The 13927-nt window shown below is 42.4% G+C and overlaps 2 protein-coding genes across 3 annotated transcripts; both read left to right on the top strand.

Annotated features, from left to right (window-relative positions):
* The first annotated feature begins 643 nt into the window (after positions 1–643).
* dpm1 (dolichyl-phosphate mannosyltransferase subunit 1, catalytic) lies at positions 644–3702 on the top strand. The gene is made up of 9 exons (XM_026332628.1): positions 644–829; positions 1036–1135; positions 1214–1247; positions 1335–1411; positions 1817–1842; positions 1977–2072; positions 2192–2260; positions 2367–2481; positions 3162–3702. Exons 1-9 carry the CDS (start codon positions 699–701, stop codon positions 3264–3266), a joined length of 753 nt encoding a protein of 250 aa, XP_026188413.1. The 5' UTR covers positions 644–698; the 3' UTR covers positions 3267–3702.
* A 1407-nt stretch (positions 3703–5109) lies between these two features.
* adnpb (activity-dependent neuroprotector homeobox b) lies at positions 5110–13703 on the top strand. Of its 2 annotated transcripts, none has more exons than XM_026333017.1 (4): positions 5110–5533; positions 8297–8413; positions 9426–9518; positions 9712–13703. In XM_026333017.1, exons 2-4 carry the CDS (start codon positions 8306–8308, stop codon positions 12685–12687), a joined length of 3177 nt encoding a protein of 1058 aa, XP_026188802.1. In that variant the 5' UTR covers positions 5110–5533; positions 8297–8305; the 3' UTR covers positions 12688–13703. The 2 variants fall into 2 exon arrangements, with proteins under 2 accessions (XP_026188802.1, XP_026188804.1); XM_026333019.1 differs by lacking the exon at positions 5110–5533 and adding an exon at positions 5564–6195.
* The last annotated feature ends 224 nt before the right edge of the window (positions 13704–13927 follow it).

Here is a 13927-nt window from a genome sequence, read left to right as displayed (position 1 = left end):
TTGCTGTCCATTGTCGGAACCATGTTGAAGACAGGATTGTTTCCAGTGGTGTCTATTTTGAAGATGTAAGTGACAGGCCTGCAGCTAAATTTGGTCAAGTTAGTGTCAATGAGTAACCCAACTTCTGGTTTTGTCAGCACTTTACAAAATAAAGACAATATAATATTGTACTTATTTCACTAAATTTATTATGCTTGTTATATTTTGATTATAGTTAATTTGCAGATTTTTATTATTTTTACAAAACCAACAATTAAAAACTGATTTATTAATAAAAAATAATCTACACATCAGCATATTAAGTACTTACAATGAGCCCCAACTTTAACAGCTGCAACATTAATATTTACACATTCATACATCATTCTAATACAATGCCATATATTATTCCTGAATGGGCCATTCTGAGAATGCTTTTATTTTTGATGCTTTCGTATATATACTGATGCTTGTGTATACTTGTGTAATGTTACTTCAGTATGAATTTGACGACTTTTACTTCTAACAGAGTACACTCCCATACTATTGGTATACTGTACTATTGCTACTTTAATTTACGTAGAATATAAAATAATACCACTGCACATTATTTCGATATTTTATGACATTTTATTTTGAAAATAAGGACACCGGATGTTGTGCTATCCCGTCTCTTTTTCCATCCTTTCGCAGCGAAGTTAAAGTGGATTCACGCCACCATGGCAAGTCGAAAAACTTCGCACCCAAGCCGAGACAGTGGGGACAAATATTCTGTCTTATTACCTACCTACAACGAAAGGGAAAACCTTCCTTTGATAGTGTGGCTTTTGGTGAAATATTTCGGTGAAAGGTGAGCTAGCTGCTTAGCTAGTGCTAATGTTAGCTAAGTTATCGTTAACCTCCTGTGGCCAGTCAGTGCTGAGCTGTCACTAACCAGAGTAACAGCTCGGATACAAAATAAACTGGTTATATTCAAGTTAACTAACTTAGGTGTAGCCTACTATATTGTCGACTTGTTTGTGTGTTAGATTTCTGCTTAATTTGTTGCATTTACAGTGGATACAACTACGAGATAATTGTTATTGATGACGGTAGCCCGGATGGGACACTGGAGGTGGGAGAGCAGTTGCAGAAAATTTATGGAAAGGACAAAATAGTAAGTCATGAATCAATGCTAAACTCTGTTCTGCCCTGCGTTAATGCACACCCTTACTGTCTCACTTCTGTCTTTCAGCTTCTACGACCTAGAGAGAAAAAGTTAGGCTTAGGTGAGTTCGAAACCCTGGAAAATCCAAAAAAGTTGGTGTATTTGTTCCAGTAAGTTTCCCCAATAACTGCTGATCTCCTGTTCAAAGGCACGGCCTACATCCATGGCATGAAACATGCAACTGGGAACTTCATCATCATAATGGATGCAGATCTTTCTCATCATGTGAGTGAATTGTTTCATTGTGTGCTACACCCACTGGGTGTGATAACAGTAGACAGTCACACAACACATGGAGTCATAACTAACACTTATTTGTCTAAGGCTGCCAGTCACATTTTTTTAACTAACCCATTAATCGGTTCATCTGTGAGCCTCTAAAAAGCTGCAGTGTCTCAGAATCACAAATTCCTATAGCCTAACATCACACCTCCATATGTTTTTATCAGAACATCTATAAAACCCAAATGTTTTAGATTACTACCATGTAAGGCAAATAAACTATTTTCAACAAGCTAGAACCAACTAAATATAATTTTATTTCTGTATTGTGTGAAATATAAAGAGTACTATAAGCAATAATACATTATGCATACCAGGATATAAAGTCATTGTTTGTTTGTTTTTCAGCCCAAATTTATCCCAGAATTTATTGAGTAAGTGTATCTATATTTCCTATTCTGTGATTTTTGTATTTTATGCTTTTTAATCACTGAACGACAAATGCCAATTGCAAGTTAAACTGTTGATATGTGATTTAGTTAAAGTAATGATTTGTCTTCTTTGTCAGAAAGCAGAAGGAAGGTAATTACGATCTGGTTTCTGGGACTCGATACTCAGGTAACGGCGGTGTGTATGGCTGGGACCTACGCAGAAAACTCATCAGGTAACCTCAGGTCAACAAGAACATGCCGTCTTCGATTTTCATCTTGCAGTAACTGTGACTACAAGAGGAAAGAGATGGAGGATTCATCTGCTGTTTTTTCTTCCCCCTCTCATTCACAGTCGGGGAGCCAACTTTTTGACTCAAGTGTTGTTGAGACCTGGTGCTTCAGACCTCACAGGCAGTTTCAGGTAAGTGGTGCAAGTGCTGTGAAGCAAAAGCCACTGACTTTTGAATAGTGCATGGATGGGGCTGTGTTTTCTCACACTCCCACTGTTTTTTTCTCACTGATGTCAGGCTCTACAAGAAGAAGGTGTTAGAGAGTCTGGTGGAGCGGTGTGTGTCCAAAGGGTATGTTTTTCAGATGGAGATGATCGTCCGTGCTAGACAGCTCAAGTACACAGTTGGGGAGGTGAGACCCTAATTCATACATTTACTCATTCATGTGTTTATTTTTTTGGGGGGAATGAATATTTACTGAATACATATGGTTTCTAGATAAATATTTTTTTTCTGTAATGTGGATGCTGAAATCACTGTGGACACCTTCCAATTTGTAGTTTTTAAATGATGATATTTCTGTAGATTCTCAGTTTTTACAGCACTCATAGATGTGAAGAATTAGAAATGACGGTCAAAGCCTGAAGACTTTTAAATTTTCATTTATGGTTTGAATCAAACAAGGACATCTTCACTGCTTTTTTTGTATCCAGACTATATTAGACTCTTTTAGTTTGCAAACAGGGTATCTATGCAGGTCTTGAGAAATACTCTTGAGCAGAAACATTGACTTTTGCTTATCCAGACCCAGGCTGTGTTTAATGATTAGTTAATTATATCAGAACTGAGTTTTAAATACTGTCAGAAAGTAATGTGAAATAAATTGCTAGTTTATTACTAATTACTTATTAATTACTGATACCTTTAACAGTTATAACTAGTGCAAAAATGGAGCATGGCAACAGAAATATTTGTCTTTTTTTAAGTCTCCCCTTAACTTTTGAATCAGATGCTGAGCTGAGCATTGTTTGCCTTCATCCATGCATGTTGGGTGTGAACTAAAAACGAGTTCTCTCTTTTTCCAAACCACAGGTTCCCATTTCCTTTGTGGATCGAGTTTATGGAGAGTCCAAACTGGGAGGAAATGAGATAGTTTCATTTGTGAAAGGACTGCTCACACTCTTTGCCACAACATGATCATTTTGGACGTCCCATAGTCAATTTGTATTCCTCTCACTTTTAAGGTCGCTGTCTTAATACAGTAGCTGTATCAGAATTGTAATGAGGAGAAAAAAGCTCCACTTGCCGGTGGTCAGACAGTGACATGACGGCAAATGACAATGGAGAGTCTCTCTCTCTCTCTCTCTCACTCTCTCACTCTCTATCTCTTGAGGGTTAGCAGTAAATATAAAATAATTCCCTGACAGTGGCCATCCTGAATCATGAAGGAAGATAGTGCTTTACATTCCCATCATCCTTGTTAATGAATTTGAAACAAAGCACACAGTGTCCCATCATTACCAGAAAGCTGACTGAACACTGCTTTAACACAGCTATAGCAATGGCTTAGGTACATGATTTACTGCTACACTTGTTTGTATCAAATTAAACTGTTTGTATTCTTGGCACTCTATTTCTAATTGTTTTTGTTTGTTTGCACAATGACTCAAAACCTGAATTGGGTTGCTGAGTGTCCAGCTTTTCTCATTGATATTCTCTAATCAAGTTCAAACCTGAAGTGGCAGGTCAGCTAACATAATGCAAAGAAAAGCCAGAGTTTTACTCAAAAGCATGAGCAGGGATGGCCTCAGGCCTGCCCAGAGGGATTATGGTGAAACACCTACTGCTTATGTAAACTGTTAAAATAAAAGCCAAAGGTCTCAGCTCACTAGAGGCTTTCTAAGATAAAAAGGAAAATGCATAGTTGAGCGCGAAGGCTCATTCCTGACTTTGGAAAGTTTAACACAAAAATTTACTCAGAAAGTCTTATTGTTTCGTTCTTTTGGTACATTTGACCACATCTCATGTTTTCATGTTGTATACTTTGTGCTGAGGCAGCAATAGTCACCAGATTCTAGCTTGTACATCCCTGACACATAGACTGTTGGACATGCCAGGATGAACATATATGAATGAATTCTAAATAGTAAGGACAGTTATGTCCCACTTTCACTCTTACACTAACGTGCCATGGGCAAGGCTGTATTACCCAGAATGCAACTGCCACAGGGCCCCAGATTTCCAGAGGCCCGAAAGATCCAGGCTGAATATTTTGTTCTGTTTGTTACCTGTGCGTTTATTTGAAAGTCAATAATGAACATGCATCAACTGATGCCTTATGGTGTGTTGTGCTGTAAAATCACGTTGAAAAAAATTGTTTGAGAGGTAATATATTCATAAAAAAGGTCAGTGCACAATCAGTGACTGGAATGACGGGTAGTGGATGGCTCACATTTATGATAATGATGATGATGGGGGGTGTTGGGTAAGAATGACCTGGAGGTGATGGATACCCTAAGGATAAACAACTGTGTTCCTGGGGATGCCCTGCACCAGGCACCATACTGGAAAGTAGTTCCGGTCGGTTTAGTGGAACCGGGCAGTTAGTGCCACAGCTCAGTACTGCGCCACCTAGCGTTAATACCACTCCAGCTGAGTGCTGAGGCACTGTGTACATCCGACTCTTAGCAGGGGAAGCGGGGGTGGGAGGGGACGCCAGATGTAGCCAGACAACGCATGCGCTTAAATCGGATGCACCCACTCAGAAGGACGCCCGCTGGCGGCCAGATCCCGCAACTACTGCACCGGGTTGTTTACCCCACAGCCTGGGACACAGAGACGAAAAGCTCGCCACCAGGGGTTAGAGACATCATTGGTGCTTTTTTTTTAAACAAATATTTGCTTAATTGGCCAAATTGACTCACAGACCAATCAGGAGTTTTAATGAGCTGGATTCGCGAGCCTCTCACAGAGATTATTTATGCTAATCAAGCAGACGTCACTTCCGCCCCTTTTATTTGCGCCATTTTGGATAGGGCAGTTTCTCGGCTGGATGTGTATTGTCCGTCGGAGAATGGGAAAAGCGTTGTCGGCCGTCACACACACACTTTATTTTTAATTTATTTGAAAGAGCGGGCACACCGGTAGTTGTTCCCAACAACAGGACATGTGTCCGCCCTCACCACTCCAAGGTATGGAGGCTTTAAATGCCTAACGAGGCTCGGAGGCTTTCTGTTCTCGTTTGCCGACCACAGGGACGGAGGATAGCCCTTGTTGGCGAGGGATAGTCGGGTTTGGAGGGTAGACCGACGGCTGGGTGGCCGCCTCTCCCCCCGCGAAGCTACTTGTCACCTGAAAGGACATTACCGAGATATCTGCAGAAACAGTGAAAGTGTCGGTACATCGCCTCAGTCATCCTGAGGGGACACATTTCACTCAGACGGGAGCTCTGGAGGTGAAAGCAGGTAAACTTGGGTGTCATGGTGTTAAAGGTACTTGCGGGTATCTGCGGTACCTGCGGGGATGTGATGGGCGTCGGTGAACTACAGCTAAGGTAACTTGGCTGACGGTGCTGCTAACGTTTTGTTTCTGTACGTCAGGTGGGCTCAGCGTAACCTCAACTTCAGTTACTCCTTCTCTGCTCGGATTGTTTATAATGGCTCCGATAAAATGAGCTTTGTGGGCAAATGTGAGCAGGCAGTTGGTAGTTTTTGAACAGCCCATGTTGTTGGTGCGAGTTGGCTAGCTTAGCATGCTAACTTAGCGCCGTGTGCCCCCATTCTTTGTCAATGGCAGCGGCTCCCTGCCAAAGCTATCGATCTGGACACTGCCAGATGTTGATCAGCTATTAGATTCACCGATACTGACGTTACCACACCGCATCACGATATGTATCAATGGTAAAAATGCTCTCAGTATTTAAAGTGTAGCCACGTTGCTATACAGTTTTATCTTGGTATTTATTCACAATCAGAGCCAGATTGTGTGATTCATACACCTTATTGCATCAACTTATGCAAGTTTTTATTTAAATAACCAAACCCTGTTTGGTGATCAGATTATAACCAGGGTTCATCCAGGTGATGGCTTCTGTTTAATCCAGAGTGAGGAGGGACTGTCACTTCAGGTAGATCATGGTCACTGCCATCAACCACACACACATACACACACACACACACACACACACACACACACACACACACACACACACACACAGAGTCTCATATACAGTCAGCCCTCCACTTTTCACAGCTAACCTCAGTGCATTTTAAGCATCCCAAACTTTTCTGCTGTCTTTGTGAATATGGATGTGACCAGAACCTTCTCCCTTTGTAAACATCTACACACTGAAGAAGTGTAAACATCAGGGCATGGGTTGTCATGTCCCAGTGGAAGAAATCTGTGGTTGAAGGTTTGTTAGGCCTGTTGGTTTTTCTTAAATTTTTCGCACCACAGTGGACGGGGGAAACCTGTTTTCTGCCAGCAGCCCTCAGCAGAGCCGAGCCGTGCAGCCTCCTATTGCCTTTCCTCCCTCTCCTCTTGCTTCTCTCCCTCCCTTCCCTCCTGCTCAGCCTCTCCTTTGCTTTTTTTCTCTCTCCTTTTCCTCCCACCCCCTCCCCTCTGTGCCTATCCATCGCCCCCTCTTTCTCTCACCCTTTTCTATTTTGTCTCTCCCCCTCCTTCCCTCACCTCCCTCCCTCTCTCCTCTGAGCCTGTCCGACCTCCCTGCCTCCCCACCCCCCTCCATTTCCGTCGCTCTCTCTGTCCTCTCTCCTTCCTCTCATCTCTCCCCCACACTCCTACCCTCACTTGCTTGCTCAAACCCCCTTCTCTCTCCTTCACCCCCACCTCATCCTCTCTCACACCCCTCTCCTGATCTCTCTCTTGCTCACTCCTTCTGTCCCTCCCCTTCCCACCTCCCATCATCCCTCCCCCTTCTCGTCTCCTCTCCTCCCTTCCCTTCCCTCCCCCTCCTCCCCCCTCCACTGCAGACATATTGTAGAGGCTGATTCTGACTCAATAGGAGGCGCCATTCTGTGATGGTATTGCGAGGCAGAGAGAAAAAGGGGGCAGGCGGAGAAGAGGGAAGCTTGGGAAGCTTACATAATGGAGCTCTCTCTAGCGCCATCTAAAAGTAACGGGAGGAAGCAGGAAAGAGAAAGAGAGAGGGGAAGTGGGCAGGAGTGTGTATCTGTCCTCACCCACTTATAGCATTAGCACATTTCTGAATGCAAGACAGACAGCAGTCAGGCAAGGCAGTCAGACAGGTAGACCAGCGTAAGTGTCTGCTGTTCTCTCGGCTCATCATTAGGCCAACAGTTGATAGTACTACCCACATAGACAGTTCCTCCTCTGGGCTTTAAAATAAGCTGAGGTGTTCACAGGAATTGTTTGGGACTATGCTATTTGTTGTCACTGAGCTGCATGAATGCCATCATGCATCAGTGACCTTTGACCTCACTATAACAAGCCATGATTTAAGGAGACTGTCCAGCAAGCTGTTTGAACATTGAATTCAGACAGCATAGTGCATGCATGCTCATTGTCACACTATGATTAACTGGGACACTTAAATAGAAGAACACACTGCGTTGGCCAATCACATAAATGCAAGCACAAATTTTAGGTAGATTAATTAACCTGAAATATTTGAACATGAACAGAATTTTTCTATTTACCCCACAACTGTCACAAAATTGTTGCAAACCTCTGTTAGTGGGCATTACAAACTGTCGTGCAGTACTTTTATTTCTAATAAATTGTTAAACACAATCTGCTACTCAAACGGGATGTATGCACCATTTTTCATTGTCTTGGTCTTACCTACATGCCCCTGCCTCTACTGAACCAGCCATTGCTGTTCATTGCAGTAACGCTTTGGCCAGCATTACTGCTGTGATGGTGCAATTTAGCTTGATATTCTCTTTGGAAACTCCTTTATCACTTTTAGGTGTATGACTCTTGCTACACATATGACAACTTCCTATTGTCTGAATGCAGATATTACAGATGCTTAATAGTAGTTGAAGCTTTGATGTTACGTATTTCATGTCCAGAGGTTTTGATCAAGGCATCAACTTTTAAATGTTACACTATGCAAGTTAAGTTGAGTAAAAGTTCATTTTTCTGCAAATTCCTCATTTTCTTGTTTGTAATTAGTTTACAGATAATTGTAGACGTTTGGCCCAGCACCTGCTGATCACATGTTGTATGTCTGTTCTGTTCAGGTGGACAGAATGTTCCAGCTCCCTGTCAATAACCTGGGAAGTCTGCGGAAAGCGAGGAAAAATGTCAAGAAGGTCCTGGGAGACATTGGCTTGGAGTTCTGTAGAGATCACCTAGCGGTGAGTGTGCCGAGACTTTGGTAATTTTATAATGATGGCCACAAATTCCACCTTCAAAATATAGAGAATGCTTTCTCCACAGTTTCCTCCAGATTGCCAAATATGAGTTTGATTGTCTTCAGATTCATATTCCCAGCATTATTTTCATCTTTTGATGAGGTTTCAGAATGGCACTTGTTAAGATGCAGCATTGGTGCATGTATGGGAAATTTGTTTTGGTTTAATAATAAGGTTAATTTAGGAGTCAAGACTACTGTTTTATTTGGATCGCTGCAGGAAATAACGGTTCAGCAGTAGGGTGCCTGGCACTGTTGCATAAATGTAGAATATGTATGATGATAGGAGTCTATGAGCTTGACCTATAATGTATGCAGTATTATGTGATTGCCCTCATTGATGCTGTATCCTCATTCTGTATGTAGTAGAAAGATGATTCTCAGGCTCAAAAGCAAAAATATTACGAAATACAGCATCCAGTTTTCTGGAAGACTTCAAACATGAAATCTTAACATATTTGGTCAAGTTAGATTAGGTATTTTAAGGGCCTTTTTATGTCTTTTAAGGTGTCTGAATCTACACAAGTTCTAATGTTTGTCACACATCAGTAAAAAGACCGTATGTGAAAATATTGCCTAATACCATAAAGTCCCAGCGGACAGGTTTCATCCCATTGAAATATTTTTGCGTAATAAAAAAGAAAAAATTCTACATTTCTGTTTTGTGCTCATTGAGCAAACATTTGTGTAACACACAGAACAGCAGATGCTGATTTTGCATTCATGAACATCAACAAATCTATTGCCTGCAGTTACCCAAAAACCCTGTTTGTGTCCCTACCCAAACACCATTGAAGCACACTTTAGCTAGGCATTTGACATCACTCGAAAGAAAAGTGAAGTAATTCCATAATTTAGACACAAATCTCATTCTGCTAAAAAATGTTTCCAATAATATTTTCCTCAATGATTGCATGTTTGATTCATTAAGTATTAATCTTTATTTCCTTATTTAGGACTATAAAGACTTTACTCCACCAGAGGTGTATATCAAACACACTACGTGGGAAGATGTGTGCATGTGGGAACCCTCACATACCAAAGTCCAGGTTTGTCATACACACATATGAGTTGTGACATAAATATCCTGCTTTTCTGCAACACAGATATTTGGAATTTGTTCTGGATTATTTTTGTTCACAAGAACAGAAAATCCATATAAAGGTACGATAAAAACTGTTTCAGTTCTCTTAAACAACAACTTTTTTTTTTTTTAACTTTTTCCCACCTTTGTGTCTCCAGGACTACAGATCAAAACCTTTCTGCTGCTCTGGCTGCCTCTTTTCCTCCAAGTACTTCTCTGCATACAAGAGCCATTTCCGCAATGTGCACAGTGAGGACTTTGAGAACAACATTCTTCTCAACTGCCCCTACTGCACTTACAACGGTAACAAAAAGACTCTGGAAACGCACATCAAACTTTTCCACATGCCGAACAACACTGTGCGGCAGGGCCTCGGTGGAGCTGGTGGTCTCATGATGAAGGACGGGCTGCTAAAGAGGGCTGGAGACAGTGTGGAGCAAGCAGTGTATTACTGCAAAAAGTGCACCTATAGGGACCCTTTGTATAATGTAGTGCGAAAGCACATCTATCGGGAACACTTCCAGCAAGTGGCCCAGCCATACATTGTGAAACCAGGAGAGAAGGCACATGCCCAGAATGGTGGCACAGGGAATACAGACAGTAATAACACAAACAATGTTAACAGCAACCAGATTCACTGCAAGAAGTGTCTGTTTGTTCCAAGGACCTACGAGGCACTGGTTCAACATGTTATCGAGGACCACGAGCGTATTGGCTACCAGGTGACTGCCATGATTGGGCACACCAGTGTGATAGTCCCCCGTCCCAAACCGATCATCATGATCCCTCCGAAAACCCAAGGAGACAAGACCATCATTGGAATGGGCCCTAAAGGTGCTGTGATGGCCACTACCAGGTCTCCTGGCTCGCAGCGACTCGGCCAAGTTATCATTGCATCAAAGACGGGATTTAACTCTCAAAATCTTCTATCTGGGATGAAACATGATGCAATAGGCTTAAAGGCTGGGACTACTCAACCATTTTCTGTTGGCAGCCATCAGGTGAGGGTTACTTTACCAGGGAATGCCCAGGTTTCTGTGCCCCAGCAGTCACATGCAGCTAAGCAGCTTATTTCTGGTGGCAGCCTACGGAGTCCAGTAGTGGCCAGTGCTTCTTCCTCACTCAAATCCAGCCCTCTGGGTTCACGTGTCCAGGCGGCAGCTACTACTGTAGCATCTGTCACGGCCAAGAAAAGTGGTTCCTCAGTCCTCGGCACATCCTACACCCAGAAGTGGAAAATCTGCACTATCTGCAATGAACTGTTCCCAGAGAATGTGTACAGTTCTCATTTTGAAAAAGAACACAAAGCAGAGAAGGTTCCTGCTGTAGCCAACTACATCATGAAGATCCACAATTTCACCAGTAAATGTCTCTACTGCAACCGCTATCTTCCCAGTGACACATTGTTAAACCACATGTTGATCCATGGTCTGTCTTGCCCACACTGCCGTGCAACCTTCAATGATGTTGAGAAGATGGTGGCTCACATGAGGCTGTCGCACCCAGATGAGACTACTGGCCCACGCACAGACTCTCCCTTGACCTTTGACCTCACTCTGCAGCAGGGTAATCCCAAAAATGTTCAGTTGATTGTCACTACCTACAACATGAGAGATGCTCCAGAGGAGTCTGTGGCATTTCATGCTCAGAACAACACCTCTCTTTCACCAGCCTTATCTGCCTCCCTGATATCAGGCAAGAGGTTAATGTCTCAGCAGCCACTCAAAACATCATCAGGGACCTCTGACAGTACACCAACCAAGGGTGCCCTACAGGCCTCTGTGCCCTACAAAAGGGATGTGGGCAAGACACTGTGTCCCCTTTGCTTTTCTATTCTTAAGGGACCAATCTCAGACTCTCTGGCCCACCACCTGAGAGAGAGACACCAGGTGATTCAGACAGTCCACCCAGTAGAAAAGAAACTTACCTACAAGTGTATTCATTGTTTGGGGGTTTATACTAGTAACATGACTGCCTCCACCATTACCCTACACTTGGTTCACTGTCGAGGTGTAGGAAAATCCCAGAATGGGCAGGACAACCGTGCAGCTCATTCTTCACGGGTCAGCCAGGCCCAGAGCAGCGCTCTCAAACGGGCCAGCTTTGATAGCTCAGACACTAGTGCACCAAAACGAAGGAGGCCAGGGCCTCCAGGAGAAAAGGCCCATCCACGGGATTTCAATGGCCCTTCTATGTTTGTAGAAAATCCGGATGAACCTGTAGTTCTGGTTCTTGACCCCAAAGGACATGAAAATGAGTCATACGAGTCCAGGAAAGCATTTCTAACGCAGTATTTCAATCGAGCTCCGTATCCCACACAGCGGGAGGTGGAGAAGCTGGCAGCCAGTCTGTGGCTGTGGAAATCAGACATCTCCAGCCACTTTGTCAACAGAAGGAGGAAATGCATACAGGAATGTGAAACCCGAAATGCCAGCGTATTGCTCGGATTCAGTATGCACGAGCTTAACAACATGAGTCACGAGCTGGTTTTTGTCCAGGACAGTGGGTACGAAGGCAGAAGTAGCAAGAGGCGGACATCTAGGACGCGTATTGGGGTATCAGAGCAGGCTCTCCTGAGACACAGGGAGCTTGTAGCTGCTAATGGTGGAGTGGCCCTGCCATCAAAGGGAAATCCAGCTGGGACTGTAGAAGGTACTAAAGCAACACCATCTGCCCCCAAACCCAATAGTAGCAGCAGAGACCAAATCAAGACAATCAACAGCACCTTACCACAGAAAATGCCTCTAGACCTTTCTGAGCCCATTGCCATTGACTCTGACAGTGATGAGGAAGAGCAGCAGAAGGATAACAAGGAACAAAAGGGAGAGGTACATTACCATGGTAACGAACAGCTTACTGGAGCTAAGATGAAAATTGAGCCAAGGACCAAGTTTGTCTCAGACCTAGATGATATGTCTGATGATGACGATGATGACGACGATGATGATGACGATGATGACGATGACAATGATGACAAAAGTGTGCATGCAGAAAATGGCTTTGGGCCCACAGAGGGCTCAGGAAGACAGGCCGCTAAAGGAAGAGACACACTTCCCATCATTATTCCCAAGTTTGTACCATCATCTGCAAGAAGTGGGAGAGATGGGGCCCAGCTGGGTAAACAGCAAGTCTGACTGGGGAAATCAAAGGGACTCACAGTCAGAAACATTTGAGATTTGATCCACACCAACAGATCTGCCTCGCCTGAACTGAAAGACTGAAAGGAATGATAAGGAGAGAACTGTCCTTGAGTGAAAACTCAGTACAAGCCATTCAATGACATTTAAAGGCAGGGCTCAATCAACAGCTACGATTGATGTAAAGATTTGTGAAATTTCAATGTTTTGTTCCCGACTGGGAAGAAAGGTGCAAAGCCAACAGTGAACTTACACCAAACAGAAAAAGGTTTTTGCTTTCTATATACTTTATAACATTGAGAAAGGGGTTAACATTGATTTAGCCACTGACCTTGTAAGTCTGGCATAAAATATAGAGTTGTTGTGAGGTAAAGCTTTTAGGCTGACCAGATATTCCATCATTTTTCATGTAGTTAAATTGCGATCAGTAGTGTAAATTTGTACAGTCTTTTAGACATGTTTGGACACATGTTCTCATACATGTACCATTCAATATTTGCTATTACCTGTGTGTAAGGTAGCCTCATATGTTCTGCATTGGTATGCTTAATGATAGGTGTCGCTTTAGTGGCTGGTATTTTCTTGTATGTTTAAGTTTATTTTTTAACAAAAAAAAAAACATTTTTTGCAAAATAATATATCTATATATAAATAATTTTGTTTTTGCTTTTAATTTTATTAGTTTTTTTTTTTTTTTTTAAGGAGTTCTGTTCTGAAAGAAAAGTGGCACCAACCTATTCTCATTCTTTTGCGGTTAAAAGGAGTATTTCATCAACTTTTTGCAGCCTTGTACTCATAAGCCTAGACTGGACTGGGCCTTTTATTTTCAGTTTTAATATTTGACATTTCTCCTCCCCACAGGACTGAACAGTAAGCACTGTACTGACAGCATTTTGTTTTTCAAACCAGAGTTGTGTTAAATGTGTTTTTGAATTGTGTATTTGTTTTATGTTTCATTTTTCACTTAAAGCATTTATGAACAATAAAGTTCTGTAATTGTGCTTCTCACAGAACTAATGGCCATGCCAGTTTCTTTGTTCAAAGCAAGGAACAGAGGGGCTGTGCAGCAAAATAATTGGAGCTTACTAATAGTGAGAAATCTTTAATGACTTTATTTCTTTTAAGTTGTGACTAAGGTAAGTATGTTTTGTCTGCAATTGTCATCCTAAATTTTATTTTTAAATTTACTACTTAAAACTGTAATATCAAAGCTCCAGAGCTGTAAGCAAAACTTAAT

This window comes from Mastacembelus armatus, chromosome 7 (genome assembly GCF_900324485.2).
Source record: "Mastacembelus armatus chromosome 7, fMasArm1.2, whole genome shotgun sequence".
NCBI classification, from domain to species: Eukaryota; Metazoa; Chordata; class Actinopteri; order Synbranchiformes; family Mastacembelidae; genus Mastacembelus; species Mastacembelus armatus.
This window is presented reverse-complemented; position numbering and strand designations above follow the sequence as displayed.

Coding starts and splice junctions, on each gene's coding strand:
- dpm1 (XM_026332628.1), top strand. CDS start 699: ATGGCAAGTCGAAAAACTTCGCACCCAAGCCGAGACAGTGGGGACAAA. Junction 2,261..2,366: donor GACCTCACAGGCAGTTTCAG/GTAAGTGGTGCA, acceptor CACTGATGTCAG/GCTCTACAAGAAGAAGGTGT. Junction 2,482..3,161: donor TCAAGTACACAGTTGGGGAG/GTGAGACCCTAA, acceptor TCCAAACCACAG/GTTCCCATTTCCTTTGTGGA.
- adnpb (XM_026333017.1), top strand. CDS start 8,306: ATGTTCCAGCTCCCTGTCAATAACCTGGGAAGTCTGCGGAAAGCGAGG. Junction 8,414..9,425: donor TCTGTAGAGATCACCTAGCG/GTGAGTGTGCCG, acceptor TTCCTTATTTAG/GACTATAAAGACTTTACTCC. Junction 9,519..9,711: donor CCTCACATACCAAAGTCCAG/GTTTGTCATACA, acceptor TTGTGTCTCCAG/GACTACAGATCAAAACCTTT.